The 18181-nt window shown below is 42.1% G+C and overlaps 1 protein-coding gene across 2 annotated transcripts; it reads left to right on the top strand.

Annotated features, from left to right (window-relative positions):
* The first annotated feature begins 7359 nt into the window (after positions 1-7359).
* On the top strand, positions 7360-17955 carry LOC139158839 (RE1-silencing transcription factor B-like). 2 transcript variants are annotated; one of them, XM_070736179.1, is made up of 5 exons: positions 7360-7448; positions 7779-7952; positions 10021-10928; positions 12461-12544; positions 15601-17955. In XM_070736179.1, the coding sequence occupies exons 3-5, from the start codon at positions 10031-10033 to the stop codon at positions 17241-17243; spliced, it is 2625 nt and encodes an 874-aa protein (XP_070592280.1). In that variant the 5' UTR covers positions 7360-7448; positions 7779-7952; positions 10021-10030; the 3' UTR covers positions 17244-17955. The 2 variants fall into 2 exon arrangements, with proteins under 2 accessions (XP_070592280.1, XP_070592281.1); XM_070736180.1 differs by having other exon boundaries at positions 7376-7414.
* Positions 17956-18181: the final 226 nt, after the last annotated feature.

Here is an 18181-nt window from a genome sequence, read left to right as displayed (position 1 = left end):
GATTAAACAGTAATAATTTATAGCACAAGTAGTCCTTGACTTACACTAGTTCATTTAGTGGTGATTCAAAGTTACAATTATTCTGAAAAAAAAATGACACTACTGTTTTTCATACTTCGTAATACCCTATGGTCAGATGATTTTCCGAACGCCATCACTCTACTAAACAAATAATTCCCTCAACACTGTCAGACTTTCTACTAAATCTGCACTTCTATTCTACTAGTTTTTCTCATCATTCCTTTCACCCATTTCCTCCCATGTTGACTGTATGACTGTAACTTGTTGCTTATATCCTAAGATTTTTATTAATATTGCTTCTTCATTGCTTATTTGATCCCTATGACAATCATTAAGTGTTGTACCACATGACTCTTGACAAATGTATATTTTATTTTATGTATGTTGAGAGCATATGCACCAAGACAAATTCCTTGTGTGTCCAATCACACTTGGCCAATAAAAATTCTATTCTATTCTAAACAATTTAGTACAACAATACAATGCAGCTAAGCCAAAAACATACCGTATGTATGCCGCCCCGAATCTACGGAGAGGGGCGGCATACAAATCTAAATTAATAATAATAATAATAATAATAATAATAATAATAATCATCATCATCATCATCTAATAAATAATATTACAATTTCAAAAGGATTAGGGGCCTAGCTTATCCAACACTCTGGACCAATGCTGAAGGAAACACACACACACACACACACACACACGGGGGTGGGGGGGGGTGTTGATGGTGGTGGTAGAGGTTGGAGGGAGAGGGGAGAGAAGAGAGAAGAGAGAGGAGGGGGTAGAGAGGTGTTTTTAAGGCCTTATAGAAAGCCAACAGATCTGGGGTGAGGGATGCTGTTCCAAAGGACAGGCTTTAATTTTCATGATCAGCATCTTTATTTCTTTTTCACTAGACAAAAACAATAGAGAGCAACACAGCCACTATGGAACACAGGGCAATAGTCCTGCTTTGAAAACCAGGGAAAACAAACCTTCTGATAAATCAACCAATGCTTAGAAATGTCCCAATGGTGACAATCTTCCCTTCTAAGGAAAGAACTGTCCAAAAAATATCAGCTACAGTCCACATTACAAAGTCTCACGATCTACACAGCAAAAATCAGCTTCCAGTTTTCCCTCAACTTTACAGCTTCTCTTGAGTTTATGCCTTTCAACTTTGCCAGATTCTGGATCTTCTTTCTTTTTTTTCCTTTGACTTTTCTGCTTTTCTTGTTCCTCTGTAGCTGGGGTGGGCAATTAATTTTGCCATGGGGCCGCATGAGACATTGGGATGGTTTTAGAGGGCCGGACTAATATAATTAACTCAGTTCTACCCAATACTGTAAAGACCCAGACCTTGGCCTGACCTAAACCCCCAGACCCACTCCACAGACCCCTAATTGTTTGCTTTACGGCAACACAGTGCACCACAGTCACTGTGCTGGAGTGTTTGCGTGGTTTCTATGCTCGGCCGTTCTCGGTAGGAGGTCGGGGTCTGCTCCACTGCGAGGATGAAAGAGCTTAACGCATCTGCCGAGACTCCTCTGCTTCCTGCTTTCCCCATGATTCACCAGGAAAGCAGGAACCGAGGGAGTTCCGGCAGACGCGGTGAGCTCTTTCATCCTCATACTGGAGTGGACCCTGACCTCCGCAGACCGGTCACAGATAGTGGGCAGGCCGGATGCGGCCCATGGGCCACCCCTTGCCCTGGTCTGCTCTATAGGTTATAATGACAGCTAAAAAGATTTAGTTGAAAAGGTCAAAACGTTTAAGCACCTAAAGTATAATCTATATCGCTCTATAAAATATTTAGCTCATATAGCATTAGAAATTCTATATAATAAAGCAGAAGTCTTTGATTTTTTGATGTCAGTAAGGATATTTGAAATTTTGAATATGACATGAATGTCATAAAACCAAAAATGGTTTTACAATTTACAATTTCATAGAAACATAGAAGTCTGACGGCAGAAAAAGACCTCATGGTCCATCTAGTCTGCCCTTATACTATTTCCTGTATTTTATCTTACAATGGATATATGTTTATCCCAGGCATGTTTAAATTCAGTTGCTGTGGATTTACCAACCACGTCTGCTGGAAGTTTGTTCCAAGGATCTACTACTCTTTCAGTGAAATAATATTTTCTCACGTTGCTTTTGATCTTTCCCTCAGATTAGTTGGGGGAAAGATCAAAAGCAACGTGAGAAAATATTATTTTCAGTTTTAAAGTATTGAAGTATCACTTTATCAGAATGCTACTACCACTTATTTTGTCTCACTTTTTAAACAATATCTTTATTGTTGTTGTTTTTTGTCTAAACAGATTAACAGACTTTGCAAATTATAATTCTCTAAGAAAGTTTATGGTCCTATTAAAAGCTTCTCCGGAATCATTAGTGGAAATAAAGGCGATGCTGGAGATTAACCCTGTGCCAGTTTCATGCAGCATGTCAGTTTTCTATTTTTTTAAATTAAAACTTTTTACACCTTAAAAGTAATAGGCAGCGTGGCACATATAAAAGGTAGCATCCTTGGGCACGTTGGCATGTCTAGGTGCTCTGCCAGAGACCAGTGAAAAATCTAATTACCACATTGCAGATTGAGGAGATGTAAAAAAAACAACCAATGGCTTCATCCCAGTTTTCATTCCCATCAAAAACAATGACATCTGAACTAAAATTTCATATGTGTATTCTTCATAGGCATGATTGATGTAATGTATTTCTCATTTTATTCAATGGAACACAAATAAATGAGAAGACACCATAATTATCTGATAAAGACATCCGGGAAGAAAATCTGGAGTGGATGGAAAATAGCATGGAACAATGGAACTATCTGATCCCCATCAAAAATCCTCACTACCCTCTACATTAGAAAAAGAGTTGCACTGAACTCAATGGCTGTATTAATTTTTTATTATTATTATTATTATTATTATTATTATTATTATTATTATTATTATTATTATTTAATGATAATGATGATGATGATGATGATGATGATGATGATGATAATGATATTTGTATGCCGCCCCTCTCCGAAGACTCGGAGCGACTTACAACAAAAATACAAAATACAAATCCAATGATTAAAACAGCAGAACAGTTGAAACCCTTAATTAAGAAACACTCATACAATCCAAACAAACCATACATAAAACAGAGCGGCTGAGGGGAATCAATTTCCCCATGCCTGGCGGCAAAGGTGGGTTTTTAGGAGTTTGCGAAAGGAAAGGAGGGTGGGGGCAGTCCTAATCTCCGGCGGGAGTTGATTCCAGAGGATCGGGCCACCACAGAGAAGGCTCTTTCCCTGGGTCCTGCCAGACGGCATTGTTTTGTTCACGGGTCCTGGAGAAGGCCAACTTTGTGGGACTTAATTGGTCGCTGGGATTTGTTCCAAGAGCTGTAATCCTTGTGCATTCTTAAAACAAACAGCTAAACAAGGAACATGCCCGGGGGAAGTGATTCAGTTCCCCCATGCCTACGACAAAGGTGGGTTTTAAGGAGTTTACGGAAGGCAGGGAGAGTAGGGGCAGTTCTAATCTCTGGGGGGAGTTGGTTCCAGAGAGTCGGTGCCGCCACAGAGAAGGCTCTTCCCCTGGGGCCCGCTAACCGACATTGTTTAGTTGACGGGACCCAGAGAAGGCCCACTCTGTGGGACCTAATCGGTCGCTGGGATTCATGCGGCAGGAGGCGGTCTCGGAGATATTCTGGTCCAGTGCCATGAAGGGCTTTAAAGGTCATAACCAACACTTTGAATTGTGACCGGAAATTGATCGGCAGCCAATGCAGACTGCGGAGTGATGGTGAAACATGGGCATACCTAGGTAAGCCCATGACTGCTCTCGCAGCTGCATTCTGCATGATCTGAAGTTTCCGAACACTTTTCAAAGGTAGCCCCATGTAGAGAGCATTACAGTAGTTGAACCTTGAGGTGATGAGGGCATGAGTGACTGTGAGCAATGAGTCCCGGTCCAGACAGGGCCGCAACTGGTGTGTTGAGTCCCATGTAAATAAGTTAATATGTGAAAAAGCTGTCTCCGGGCAGAAATTGTGAATTTAAACAAGGTCGCGTCTGATTGGTTAAGACGCATGACAGTTACTTTTGGCGCGAGCCACAAATGTATAAATAGAGCGGTTTTCCTCACTGACAGCAGATGCGTTCCCTGCTGAATGTCACTTCAACAAAGAGCTAAATAAAGGAACCATCTTCCAAACCTGTCTGGTCTCAGGTTATTTCATGGTGCACCAGGCGAACCTGGGCAAATGCCCCCCTCGCCACAGCTGAAAGATGGTTCTCTAATGTGAGCTGTGGATCGAGGAGGATGCCCAAGTTGCGGACCCTCTCCGAGGGGGTCAATAATTCCCCCCCCAGGGTAATGGACGGACAGATGGAATTGTCCTTGGGAGGCAAAACCCACAGCCACTCCGTCTTATCCGGGTTGAGTTTGAGTCTGTTGACACCCATCCAGGCCCCAACAGCCTCCAGGCACCGGCACATCACTTCCACTGCTTCGTTGACTGGGCATGGGGTGGAGATGTAAAGCTGGGTATCATCAGCGTACTGATGATACCTCACCCCATGTCCTTGGATGATCTCACCCAGCGGTTTCATGTAGATATTAAATAGCAGGGGGGAGAGGACCGACCCCTGAGGCACCCCACAAGGGAGAGACCTCGGAGCCGACCTCTGACCCCCCACTAACACCGACTGTGACCGGCCAGAGAGGTAGGAGGAGAACCACTGAAGAACAGTGCCTCCCACCCCCAACCCCTCCAGCCAGTGCAGAAGGATACCATGGTCGATGGTATCGAAAGCCGCTGAGAGGTCAAGGAGCACCAGGACAGAGGATAAACCCCTGTCCCGGGCCCGCCAGAGATCATCCATCAACGCGACCAAAGCAGTTTCTGTGCTGTAATCGGGCCTGAAACCCGACTGCTGGGGACCTAGATAATCGGCTTCTTCCAAGGACAGCTGGAGCTGGAGTGCCACCACCTTCTCAACAACCTTCCCCATAAAGGGAAGGTTGGAGACTGGACGATAGTTATTAAGTACGGCTGGGTCCAGGGAAGGCTTCTTGAGGAGGGGGTGCACAAGCGCATCTTTATAGAGTGTTGGAAAAACTCCCCTCCCCAAGGAAGCGTTGGTAATCTCCTGTACCCAGCTCTGTGTCACCTCCCTGCTGGCCGAAACCAACCATGAGGGACACGGATCCAGTAAACAGGTGGCGGAACTCACAGCTCCAATGGCCTTGTCCACTTAATCATATGCCTACTGAGGTAGAATATACTAAGAGTTAATGACCAGTCCAATATCTGATTACATACAATTATTAAGGGTAAACTCAATTTATCCTTAGAATATTAACTTGGGAATTTAATAACTATAGTACATTGTTATCTGCAGCCTAATTTTCCAAACTGTGAAACATTTCAAATGATATATTTGTTTGACTTGTTTTCTTTGGAAGAAAGCCATGGAGGGTTTGGCATTTTTATATTTCTGAATTGTTTTCAAAAATAAAGTTTAAGCACAGTAGGAGACCTGCTTTAAATTCTAACCTTGACAGACAGCTAAAGTTCTTTGCTTCACTATTAGATGGCTAGCAAGATAAACCACTATTCCCAATCCTTATTACCATAGTTGAGAGTCCAAACTGAGCTATGACCCAACTTCTGTAACTCAATCAGTAATCTGTTGTTCTTTTCACCCAGCAACTTTGTCCCGCCTCCTTCTTGTGGCTAGAACAGAAAATCTATGAATCATGTCTGTTCTTGAGGCACCTTAACTGCTGTGTCTAAGTAATATTATATATTTATCAGCACACACACACCCTTTGCTGGCAGGAATTGCCTCGGGGAATAAGCATTTGATAAGAAGGCAACTTGCTTGCTTTTATTACCAAGTGTTGCTTTATTCAACATAGTTGATTTCCTGCATCCTTCTTCTGGCAAAAAACAAGCCAGGGAGTGGAAAAGGCGATTCTGAATTTGGGGAAGATGGGCTAGATCTATACAATATTAAGGTTTAGGAACAGCAAAGCAAACATTGCTTTAATAACACTATCATTTGCATTTTACCTGCTTCACTAAGACCAAGAAATAGCATAGGGGTGGGCACAACAGCTGGTTAATATGATTTGCAAGTCCTGCAGCTCAGTGGCTGAATTTGTAGAATTCATGTGATTTACACCTTTTGATTTCTGGGTTTGCACACTATGCACAATGGTAAAACACAGCTGGCCAGCTTGTAGTGTGCTGTGTGAACCAACCCATTAAGTTGATTCTTTGAACCGTGATTTTATTTATTTGTGATTTTATTTATTTGTGAAATCCGTACGTCGTCCAACTCCAATTGGAATGATAATTGAAACTATGGGTTAATGTGTTATGTAGTCAATGGCTTAGCCCAGTGTTTCCCAACCTTGGCAACTTGAAGATATTTGGACTTCAACTCCCAGAATTCCCCAGCCAGCGCTGGCTGGGGAATTCTGGGAGTTGAAGTCCAAATATCTTCAAGTTGCCAAGGTTGGGAAACACTGGCTTAGCCAACTGAGTCACATCGAGAAGGGCAGCATGGAAATCTAAATCAATCAATCAATCAATCAATCAATAAACAAACAAACAAATGTATTTATTTATTTTATCTTGTTGGGGAAATATTGATAATTTATTGCTTTAATGATGTGCCTCAGTTCCAGAAAGTTAATTAAGTACATTGTGGGAACAGGACCAGCATATTTAATACCAGTATGCAGTCCTGGTTTTCCTTTCACCCAAAGTAAAGCAAACATAAATTGAGGTTTTTGACTTATGAATCCCTGGATATTGAAATTCAGCAACTGCGCCTAAGTCATGCAATCTGCGTTATGCACCATCTTTTTAAAGGCAATCATAATTCACAGGAGAGTCTCCAGGAGGAGGGAGGCAAGAGCCAGTTTACCTAATTTAAGATGGCCCAGCTTTGCTTTTCAATCAAGCTACTTCTCCCACCCACCTCCCTTCCCCCCTTTAGGATACTCCTCTTCTGCTGCCAACCAGGACGGCAAAATAAGCCCCCACACCAACCCCAGACAAGAAAGGGCCACTAAAAAAACATGACTGCGCGTGAGCACCAGACAGGTTTCGAGGCTCCCGACACCGTGCGGGCCAAAACCCTGACCAGGCGTGAGGGGGCGGGTCAGGGCAGGGCACTAATTGGATCGGGATAGGATGGGCGGGGCCGGCTCTCTCCTCACGGCGGCGGCTGCCGTTGCATGCGCGTGGTGAGCGCTGGAATGCGCGGACCTTCGCCGTTGGCCTTCTCCCCAACGGCCCAACGGATGAGGCTCCGCGCGGACCCTTGACTCCCGAGGAGGGCTTTCCCAGGCGAGCGCAGAGAAGGAGAAGAAGCGGGAGAGGTGTAAGGAGCCCACAGCCGGGCTTGGAAAGTTGGGGTGCGCTAGAGGGACGACGAGTACATTCAGCTGGCGGTTTGGAGGAACGCGGGAGCGAGCTTGTGGCGCTGTCCAGGGCTGATCTGGAGGAGGCTTGTTCGTGCTTAGCTTCGGCGCTGTTGCTCATGGGACGGCGGGTGGAGGGGGTGGAGTGAACGGTTGGGGAAAGCCGAGCCGAGCAGGCGGGGAGGACTTGGCGAGCGGCGGTGCCTCTCAGGAAGGAAGCCCCTGGAAGGAGCCCCAGAGGAGAAGTCTCCCTCTTTGCCGGGGGAGGCTTGCCACCCCGGTTCCCTTCTCTTCTCACCACGGGCTGTTATTTCCTTGCTGCAGGAAGAAGGGAAGGAAGTTTGGCGGGGAGGAGCCGCCTCCGCCGTCGTCTCCCTCGCTGCGGAGAGTTGCCGAGGAGGAGGCCGCAGCAGCAGGAGGAACAGCAGCCGCCCTGCTTTTTGGAGCTGGACAGCGATTTCTCGCCGTCCCCGCTTTCGGACCCCTTCGCCGCCAGCGGTGAGGTTGAGGGTGGCGGGGGTGACCTTGGGCTCCGCGCCCTGCACGGATGGAGAAGCCCAGAGGCGTTGGGGGGGGGGGGGGCTCGGAGGTGGGAGTTGGGCCTCGATCGCCTTCTCTCCCCCTCCACGCTTTACCCCCCGCCCTCCACCGATGCGGAGGTCTCCTTTCTCGCCTTCCGGAGTCGGGGGGGGGAGCCTCCTTGATCTCCTCGACCCACGCCCTCCGCCTTCTATGGGATCGTGGAGGGAGATCGGGGGCGAAGAGTCGAGGAAGATTCTTGCTTAAGGGTTAGGGGTGGAGTGGGTGGTTCTGGTTTTTTTTAAGGGGTGGGTTGAGGAGCTCCTGTCGGCACTTCCCCCATTTCTCTTAGATCGGGGAGCTGCTTCAAGGAGGGAGGGGGGGGGGAAACAAGTCCCCACCCGCTTTCGCTGCCGCTTTGGGGGGAGGGCGGCCGAGAGAAACTTATGGGCGAATCTCCTTCGTCTTCGGCGACTTTTTCAAGAAAGTTACGGAGTAGCTGGAACTTTTGGGAGGAGAGTTTAAAGCCCAAAAAAAAGGAGGAAAGGAAAAGCGGTAGACGACGCGTCCGCGGAGGCCTTGAGTTTGCCCGAGTTGGAAGCTCTGCTTGCGAGGCAAAGAGTTTTTGCAAAAGAGAGCTTTGTGCTCCTACTTGGTATTTGAGAAAATGCCTATTTCTGGAATGCAACAGCCGCCGCTGCCGCTGGTTGGCTGGGCTGCAATGGACATTCAGAGAGTGAGGGGCTTTTTAGAGTGCAAACTTTTGGACTCCTAACCTTGTGCTTCGTTTAAATATATTTACGGGGTGGGAACTTGGTGGAGCTTCAAAATCAGTTCTACATAGAATCAAGGACTGAAGGCCCCAAAGGTTGCTGCTCTGTTTAAAAGATTCTTTCTGGCTTTTGAAAACTTTCAAGTTGAAATACAGTTCGCTTCCTCTGATAAGAAGCAATTTCAGATATAGATCTGAGAATTACGGATCTTTTTAGGTTTAGACCAGAGCAAGCGAGCATATGTAAATTAAAATCACCCCATGCTGTTAGTTTAATTTCAAGACTGAATAGCCCACCCAGCAGGGTAACAAGGGTTCATGGATTTAATTAGAATCTTACCAAATGCATACTGGTTTAAATGTTTGAAAATAAATTGATCAAATGTGATTATCAAATATTCTTACTGACGTGGATTCCTACATACTATAGTAGTCTGGAAACGTTAATTTTCAGTCATTTCATAATGGCTGTGTTCATGTAACATAGTGCACAACAAACTAATGTGACACATTTTAAACCTAGTATTTTGGGTGAACTCTGCCTGAGTTATTCGTTAATGGTTCAGTGAGTTGTCCAACCACAGAAAATTAGATTAATTCCATAAAATGCTCTGCAAACATAGTAAGTGGCTATGAGGTTTTGTTTTGGTTTTGGTTTAGCCTAGCATGATATGCAGACAAGGCCATTATGGTTTGTGCAACAACTATAGTTAAAAGTTCTGGTTGAACATATGTGATCCCAGTCAGTGTTTTAAATAAAAGTTGCATAGGACCTTATTTACAGTTATATTGCTTGAAATCTAATTTCAGCAGCAATATATAGTACATAATAAATACATTTTTACACCAGGCAACTGATAATTGTATTACGCTATTAAGTACTGCCAGTAAAATACAGGGCAGTCAACTTTGCCTCATAGAAGTTAATTTATGTATAGGCATGATTCAAGATAAGTGAAAAATCACAGTTAAGAAATGGACATTTGAGCATTATCTTTAATTAGCTCATCTCTATGACCTTTATTAACCATGGTTTTAGATTATTTATTCTTTCTTTCCCTGTAGAAGTTTTATGTAATTGAAGTTAACTCAGGTGTTCTAGGTTTTTACCGTACTTAATGGAAATAGTTTTAATTTTATTTAGATTTTATTGACAGCCATGTTGTGTTTTTTTGTTATGTACAAAAGAGACCAGTGAGTATAGTATGGTTTACTTACAAAATTCATCTTAAAAGTATGGTTTGTTAATTTACCAATTGTTTCTTTTTATAACAGAATTATTGTTATGACAATGCAAGTGTTGGGTCAATCTGGTGGCAGCAGCCTATTTTATAGCAATACTAACCTTAACATGGCACTGTCAAACGACATGTATGACTTTTCTGAACTTTCCAAAGCTGAAGTGGCAGCACCTCAACTTATTATGCGGGCAAATGTGGCCCTCACGGGCGAAGTTAATGGCAACTGTTGTGATTATATGGTTGGTGAGGAGAGGCAAATGGCTGAACTGACAACCGTGGGTAACACCAATTTTTCAGACAGTGATGGAGAAGGAATGGATGATTCACAAAGAGCAGAGAATGACTCTGAAGAAATAGAAGATATGGACATAGACCTTATTACTCCTGAGGTCCATGATGCGGAAGCAACTGGACTATCAGAGTCTACTGTTCCTCACTCTTCTGATCAAGAAAAAGTCTTTTCATTGGAAGCACAAGATGCTCAGGGGAGCATAGATGACAAAAGTAAGGGTTTGAAGAACAAACCATTTCGTTGCAAGCCATGCCAGTATGAGGCAGAGTCTGAGGAAGAGTTTGTCCATCATATTCGGGTACACAGTGCCAAGAAATTCATTGTAGAAGAAAAAGCTGAGAAGCATGGCCAGGTTGAAGAAAATGACACTAGCACTACAGAGGAAATTGATTTTTCTAAGGGGCCTATAAGATGTGATCGCTGTGGTTATAACACTAACAGATATGATCATTATTTGGCTCACTTGAAGCACCACAACAAAGCAGGAGAAAATGAAAGAGTCTATAAATGTACATATACAACAGTCAGTGAATATCATTGGAAGAAGCACCTAAGAAACCATTTTCCACGAAAAGTATATACATGCTCACAGTGCTCCTACTTTTCGGATCGGAAGAATAACTACGTGCAGCATATTCGAACTCATACAGGTATGTGTTGCAGCTTTTTGAAATCTGTTAATGAGCAATTGTATAGATTATATTTGCAACATTCATTCCATCAAACTAACAGTCCTCTGGGTCTGCTTTATAGCTAGAGCCTTTTGGAGTAGATTTGAAGTTGATCGATGGAAAAAGGGATATCTCCCATTGTGAATGGAAGTGATTTCAATACCTAATGTAGGGAAAATAAAATTGTCCACCTACCAGGCATACTGTGTTCCTACTGAAAGCCGTATAATACATTTCGGGACTGGAACAGCCTTTCAATTTAATGCACCATAACTATTCCAGAGCAGTCAATTTATTTAATATTTATTGTTGATATATACTTTCTAGTACATTCTTGATGTAAAATGTTGTTACGGTTTCTAAATTAGAGGATGTTTAGGATTGGACCAATTTAAGAAAAACATTTGCAATAGCTGTTAACTAAATAGGATGTTCTGAAAAATCAAAGTGGTAGTCATGGCAGTGAGATTGAAATTTGCTCCGTTTTGTATATGTGTTTTCACATCCTTGTATAAATAGGTGGAACTTTGGTTGCATTGTTGCTACTGTCATCTTGACATTTTGGACTACCCCTATGGGTGCCAATGTTATAAACTTCCAGAAGTACTAAGATGGAAAAAGAATGATATTGAATTAAGCTTTGAGTTGATCTAGCAAATAATAATTGGTTTGGATTTAAGTTTAGGTTTGTTAAGGTAAATTAGATATAAACTACATTTAGCTTGATTTTACCTTTAACTAACTGATACAACCTATCATCTTTAACACAATTTATATAAAGCTTTTCTTTTCATTCTTCACTGATTTTATGATTGTATTTGTTCATTGAAGAAAAATGGTTGCTTTTATAATTTGAGGTAAATAGGATACGTTCAGTATGCAGTCATGAAAATATTATTTCTTATGAGTCACTCTATAACTCAAATCTTATGAGCCATCCATTCCCAGTTTCTTCCAAGTCCTCCCATTTGCAATGAGAGTTTAGAAGAAATAAGAAACTGGGAGAGTCTTCTATTCTTTTTTATTAGGAAGTAAGAGTTTTGTTTGATACAGGAACTTACGATCCTAGAGTACAATCCCTGTTTTCCCCAGTTTTAAAGTAACAGAGCAGAGCAGTCTACCAATTGTGCAGTGATTTTCACTGTCTCTGTCATTCTAAAGTTAGGAAAGGAGGGGTGATGATTGCTAGTCAATCATGTGATGACTGTGAAAACTATAATGTGTAGGTGGGAGGAAGGGCAGTTTGGAAGCTTCTGAGGGACAGCATTTTCTAACAGTGCTCAAGCACGCATGCTTAGCCCAGTTTTCCTGCTGCAGAAAAATATTTATTTTGTATTCCTGGATAACAGCTAGGTTTACAAAGCAAGAGAATTACTTTTTAGGTGAAATATGGCAGCTTGTGAATGTGATAGGATTATTAATGTTTGCAGTATTTGCCAGCTATGTTGAATTCTGGGAAAATAATTATGACAACAGATTTTATACTTAATTTTAATGCTCTGTTTTCACAGGCGAGCGTCCCTACCGATGTTCTATGTGTCCTTATTCAAGTTCTCAGAAGACTCATTTAACGAGACATATGCGTACTCATTCAGGTTGGTAAAAAGGCAGTTCCAAAGGATTAAGATGGTATTTTAATACATGCAAGGTTGCAGGCAGCATTTCAGAGTTTTCCATATTAAAGCTAGCAATGCAGGGCTATATCAGCCAAGAAAAAGAAAAAACAGAAAGCAATTATTTTATGGTGCTAATTTCTGTTAAGTATCACATATGTTTGTTGATGTTCAGACTTTAAGCCTTTTAGGAAGATAAATGTTAATTCTTGATTAGATGTAAAATTCAGTCTGCATTATTTTCTCAAATCCTATAGAAAATATTCACTATTTTGGGAACAGTTTTATATATTTTATGCATCAGAACACATAAAGTGCTTTCTAAAATGGGAAGGTGATAGATATATTTGGTTATCATATGGATTGTGGGAAGGTCTGACATTTGAGGGTATACCATGTTGCTGACCTGATCTTAAATTACATATTGCAGTATTAATTATCCATATTATATATGAATTGGTTACACTGCAAAATAATGCCTTATTGAAAAGTTCTGAGGAAAAAAACCACTATTATAGACAGTATAAAAGTAACAGTTGCTGATGTAGCAGCAGCAGTTTCTGTAGCCTGGCCCTTGGATTCTTTGCTGACCCACAGAGCCTTTGTTTTTGGTGTTACTGGCTCTGTAGCAGCTGCAATTTGCTTTTTAGAGTAGGAGCACAATTCATTATGGGGAGATAGAGATGCTGTAACCATCATCTCTAAGCTTAGAATTGAGTGAGTGGTATATATCTGTGATGGTGAACCTATGGCATGTGTGCCATTAGTGGCACACAGCCCTCTCCACAGGCACACAAGCTCCACTTGATTGACCAGCTCAGCTCCACTGCGCATGTGCAAGTGCCTTGCCGTTGGCCAGTTGATTTTTGGGTCAGACAAACTCATGCTTTCTCCTCACTTTCTGCAGTCCATGTCTTCCCATATCTCTGGAGATTCCACCCCAGTGTTGTTTGGGCATGCAAGGCTTCCTCCTCCAGCTCCATTTGGGGATGGGAGGCTTCCCCTCCCCCAGCTCTGTTTGGGGAAAGAGGCTCTTCCCCCTCCCACCACTGTTTTGGGATGGGGGGCAAAACGTGAGGTGGCCATTGTGCATGTGCACATGTGCAGGGGGAGGGTCATGCGGGAAGGGGCATTTGCACATGTGTGACAGTGCGCGTGCACACACTTTCGGCACCTGAGAGAAAAAGGGTTCATCATCACTAGTATATATAGCATGCTATCAGTGACACCTGTAGTAGCAGTGCAGTAAGGTTGTTTTAATTTGAAGCCTGTGAGAAACATTTTAAAACTCTTATTGCCTAATCTACAGGATGTTTTTTTGTACTTGTATGTTTTCTTTTGGGTTATCTGTGCCACTTAACTAAACATACAACAGATAGTGGCAGTTGAAATCTATGCCCAAAGTTAGGGCTATTTTGTCACTTCTACAGCCATGTGATGAAAATTTGGGAGCTTGGCACCCTGCCCATACTTATGACTGCAGGTGCTTTAACTTTCCCCATCTCTGCTGTTTTACAGCCCCCTACATTCTGTGGCTCCCGCTGCCCAGCTAAACTTTGCCATTTTTTTGCTTCTGCTGCTGACCAAGCACACCCAGGGTGGCCTTTGTGAGGCAGCTGCTGGGGCCTTCTAGAGACCATGTATGGCCTTCTCCAAATCATGTACAGCCTTGTGAGGTTTTGAACCCTTCCAAAGCCTTGTGAGAAGGCCATACATGAGCTGGCAAGGCTACATGCTGTTTGGAGAATAGTGCAAGTGGCTTTGGAAGAAGGCCTACCAAGGCTAGCAGCCAAAGGCCACGCTGGACATGCCTTGTCATTAATAGGGCAAAGAAGACCGTGAAGATCAGTTGGCATGGTGGAATACAGGGCAGCAAATGTCTTCTTAGAGATGGGGGAACAACAGCTGCTTTGCTCTGCCCTGTTGGAGATTTCTGGGCATTGGATGTTTTCTGGGTGTTTAGTGCATCCTGAATACCATCTTCTTTCATTCCGTTGTGGACATTTCTTGGGCATTTGGCACTTCCCAGGATGTAGCGCATTTGCATCACACTGCTGGGCCAGGCTGGAGTGACTGAGACTTCCGGGGTGGCTTTGGCCTCCTTGTACTCGCACTGCACTAAACACCCTTCCATAGTTGCATATGGTCTATTTTGGGCCTCCCCTAGTCCCTGAAGCCCCCCACCATACCCCCATCTACCTGGGGCTCCCTCTAAACAACCAGTGATTCTATTTTAATGATGGCATGTGACATCTCATTTTATGACCATTTCACTTCCAGTCCAGTTGTGGTCGTAGGTTGAAGACTATCTGTATGGACTTCTACTTTTACTGTAAACATTCCCCATTGTTCCTTCAATTTGCTCTGTTCAAATGTGAGTGTTATTGTCTATTTGGGAGAATGACACCAGAAGAGTGATATCAGCACAGTTGAAGGAAACTGCATTTGCATAATTACAAAAAACAAACAAACCCACAAACTATTTACCCCTATTCAGTTTGCTCAGCTACGTAATTTTGCAAACATTTTGAAACAATATGGAAGTTAAATTACAGCAATTTATTCATCATTTTTGCTCAGAATATTAAAGTATTCCTTATTTCCAAATGGTTGGATATACAGTCTAAGTATTAAAATATTATGTTGCCGGGAGTGGGGTGGGGAAACGGTTATTCCTTCATTGAGAGTATATTTTCTTTTGGGGTATGTACAATAATTGTGTAAGATAATTATTCACCTATAATTTCCATTTTTCTACATTGCTTTCAATGGACCAGTTTGGTTTGGATTCCAAATGCTAATAATACTATAGAGTGACCTTCTGGTATGTATATAACATAGATGGAATGTCTAATGATTTCTTGCATGGTTGTTTTCTTTCTTGTATTTTGTTGCTTTTTGTGAACATGTTAAGTGGAAAATCAAATTATTCTTAAATGCAAGAAGTTCAATAGCATGATGAACTGTATAAATCTGTAGCTGTACATAATTTGTGATTTGTAATGTAATGGTTATTAATTGCTTCTTCCTTGCTTTAGGTGAGAAGCCATTCAAATGTGAACAGTGCAGCTATGTGGCATCAAACCAGCATGAAGTGACTCGACATGCAAGGCAGGTTCATGATGGGCCCAAACCATTGGCTTGCCCCCACTGTGATTATAAAACAGCTGACAGAAGCAATTTCAAGAAGCACATTGAACTCCATGTCAGCCCTCGTCAGTTCCTTTGCCCAGTTTGTGAATATGCTGCATCCAAGAAATGTAACTTGCAGTATCATATCAAATCCAGGCACCCTGACTGCTGTGATATCACAATGGATGTCTCAAAAGTAAGATTAAGAACTAAGAAGAATGAAGTTAACACCTCTGAGAACATTAACACAGAGAGTAAACTAGAAGAGGAACAAACAAAAAAAGAGTTGACTGAAAAGAAAAATGAGAGAGCTGTAAAAGAAGAGAAAAAAGAGAGTGCGACTGTAGGCCAGATCACAACAAGAAGCCGCAAAATAATTGATGAAAGAAAGGAAGAAAGTATGAAAATGGAAAAAACTAATAAAGTTAAGGTGGCAAAAAGAAAAGCAGAGGATAGCTCCATCTCACAGACAAACAATTCATCTACTGATATTGATGAAGTAGTGGGAAAGAAAAAGAAAACCGAATCACCTAAGAGTCAGGATGAAAGCAAATTGGAGGTGACCAAAAAGTCAAATTCTTGCTCTAGGAAAAATAAAAGGGAATATTTGAAGAATAAAACTGCTAAGAACAATAACACTTCTAATAGCAGAAAGATTGCAGATGAAGCTTCTGATCCTGAAGAATGTTTTCCTGCCCGTAAAAAACAAAGGAAGACATATGATACTTCTTCCAGTGAGCAGGAACCTGTGCTTCCCATTGAGGGAGAGAATCAATTTGCACCTGAAAATAACATATATCAAGAGCTACAGGAACAGCAGGTGGACACAAATATCCCAGAAGAGATGGAAACCCAAGAAATATTGACAGGGCAAGAGGAGATTGCAAAAGATGTTTCAGAGAATAACACTGAAACAGGACTGGCAGTTATCCCTGGGACCAGCTCTGAGGATTCAGATGCAAACGTGGAAACAGAAGAAATGGATATTTCATCAGATTTATGCCAAAATATTGAGATGACAGAAATCTGTGAGATGGGAAGTGTGACTGATCCAGATTTAGTACAAGAAATACCATCAGTGCAAACATGCGACAAAGAGATAATGAGTAACGCACATCAAGAAGATGTCTGTTCTACACAACAATTACAGGCTGAAGACCCAGCAGGAGCTCAACCTTGCCAAACCCCAGAAAAACAGGCACACAATACTGGAGCAGATTTGGCTTCATCATCACCAAGTGGCACAGCAGTGAATGAAAATCAAGACGTGGAAGAGGACGAAGGTGTCCATAGTCATGATGGCAGCGATATAAGTGATGAAATATCAGAAGTTAGTTATGATTCTGGATTAAATGGTGCTCGGATGCCCCAAGAAAAACCAGGTCAGAAATCATCCCAAGCAGTACCAGAGGCTAAGCCTACAATGCAGAACTATGTGTGTATATTTTGTGACCGGTCTTTTAAAGAAAAGGAGGAATACGTTAATCATCTGAATCGACATTTGGTAAATGTATTCTATCTTGAGCAAGAAACAATGGAGCAAGATTAACCAAACACAGTTTAATGACAATTTATTCCTTTTTTGTAAAATCTTCCAGAGCTTAGGTACAGTTCTTGTAGAATTTTTGCTTAAGCTCAGTTTGCTTTTACTATTAAGTTGTTGGTTGGTTATTTCCCCTGTCCTTAATTAACTACTTGTTTCTCTTTGATTAGAGAAGGCAAATGGGATATGAAATGTTGTGGCTTACAAAGCTGACAAAAGTCATTGAGATAGTGTCCTTGAATCACTTGCATGTTTCTGTTGACTTGCAATAAATATATATGTACAGCTTCATAGGTTTAGGAATGGACAGCCCAGGGCAATATTCATGGGAGTTGCTCCTGTACAAGCTCTTTAGGAATGAGCTGAAAATGCTTAGAAGTATGCAAAACCACTGTCACATTCTTGCAGAGGTCTGTTTATTTCCATAGAGCTTGAATTGTAGATGGAACCAGTTGATTAAGTTCCAAGTCTGTGCCTGTCCATTTAACAAATTGCAAGGTTTAACATGAAAAAGTCTTGGGCATATTCTATTCCTCTCTTTCGCCTAATAATTGGAGAAAGTAAAATATCATTCAGAGTTTACTTCAACGTGTTATATTTCTCATGACCTAATCTAGAACTCCTTCTTGAGTGCCATTTATGCACACTTGCCTTGCCACAGTATATAATTATTTTACTGTTAAGCAATTTTGTGCCATTGCAATAGATGAACACAAGAACTTCATGGATAAAAACAATTGTTTGAGTATATCCTATATGTTTATTTATTTATTTATTTATTTATTTATTTATTTATTTATTTATTTATTTATTACTTAGATTTGTATGCCGCCCCTTTTCTTGCCGCCGATTTCGCCGCCGCAGGTCCCTCAGCTGTTTGGCGGGCATGTGTCTTCAGTTGGCCGCCGTGGCGGTTGGAGGTGCAGTCTGGGCAGTGGCGGTCA

Source organism: Erythrolamprus reginae, chromosome 2 (genome assembly GCF_031021105.1).
Source record: "Erythrolamprus reginae isolate rEryReg1 chromosome 2, rEryReg1.hap1, whole genome shotgun sequence".
Taxonomy (NCBI): Eukaryota; Metazoa; Chordata; class Lepidosauria; order Squamata; family Dipsadidae; genus Erythrolamprus; species Erythrolamprus reginae.
This window is presented reverse-complemented; position numbering and strand designations above follow the sequence as displayed.

What these genes read in the sequence shown, in the direction of transcription:
- LOC139158839 (XM_070736179.1), top strand. Translation starts at nt 10,031, where the DNA reads ATGACAATGCAAGTGTTGGGTCAATCTGGTGGCAGCAGCCTATTTTAT. An exon ending in GCATATTCGAACTCATACAG is followed by an intron (nt 10,929 to 12,460) that starts GTATGTGTTGCA and finishes CTGTTTTCACAG; the next exon opens with GCGAGCGTCCCTACCGATGT. An exon ending in ACATATGCGTACTCATTCAG is followed by an intron (nt 12,545 to 15,600) that starts GTTGGTAAAAAG and finishes TCCTTGCTTTAG; the next exon opens with GTGAGAAGCCATTCAAATGT.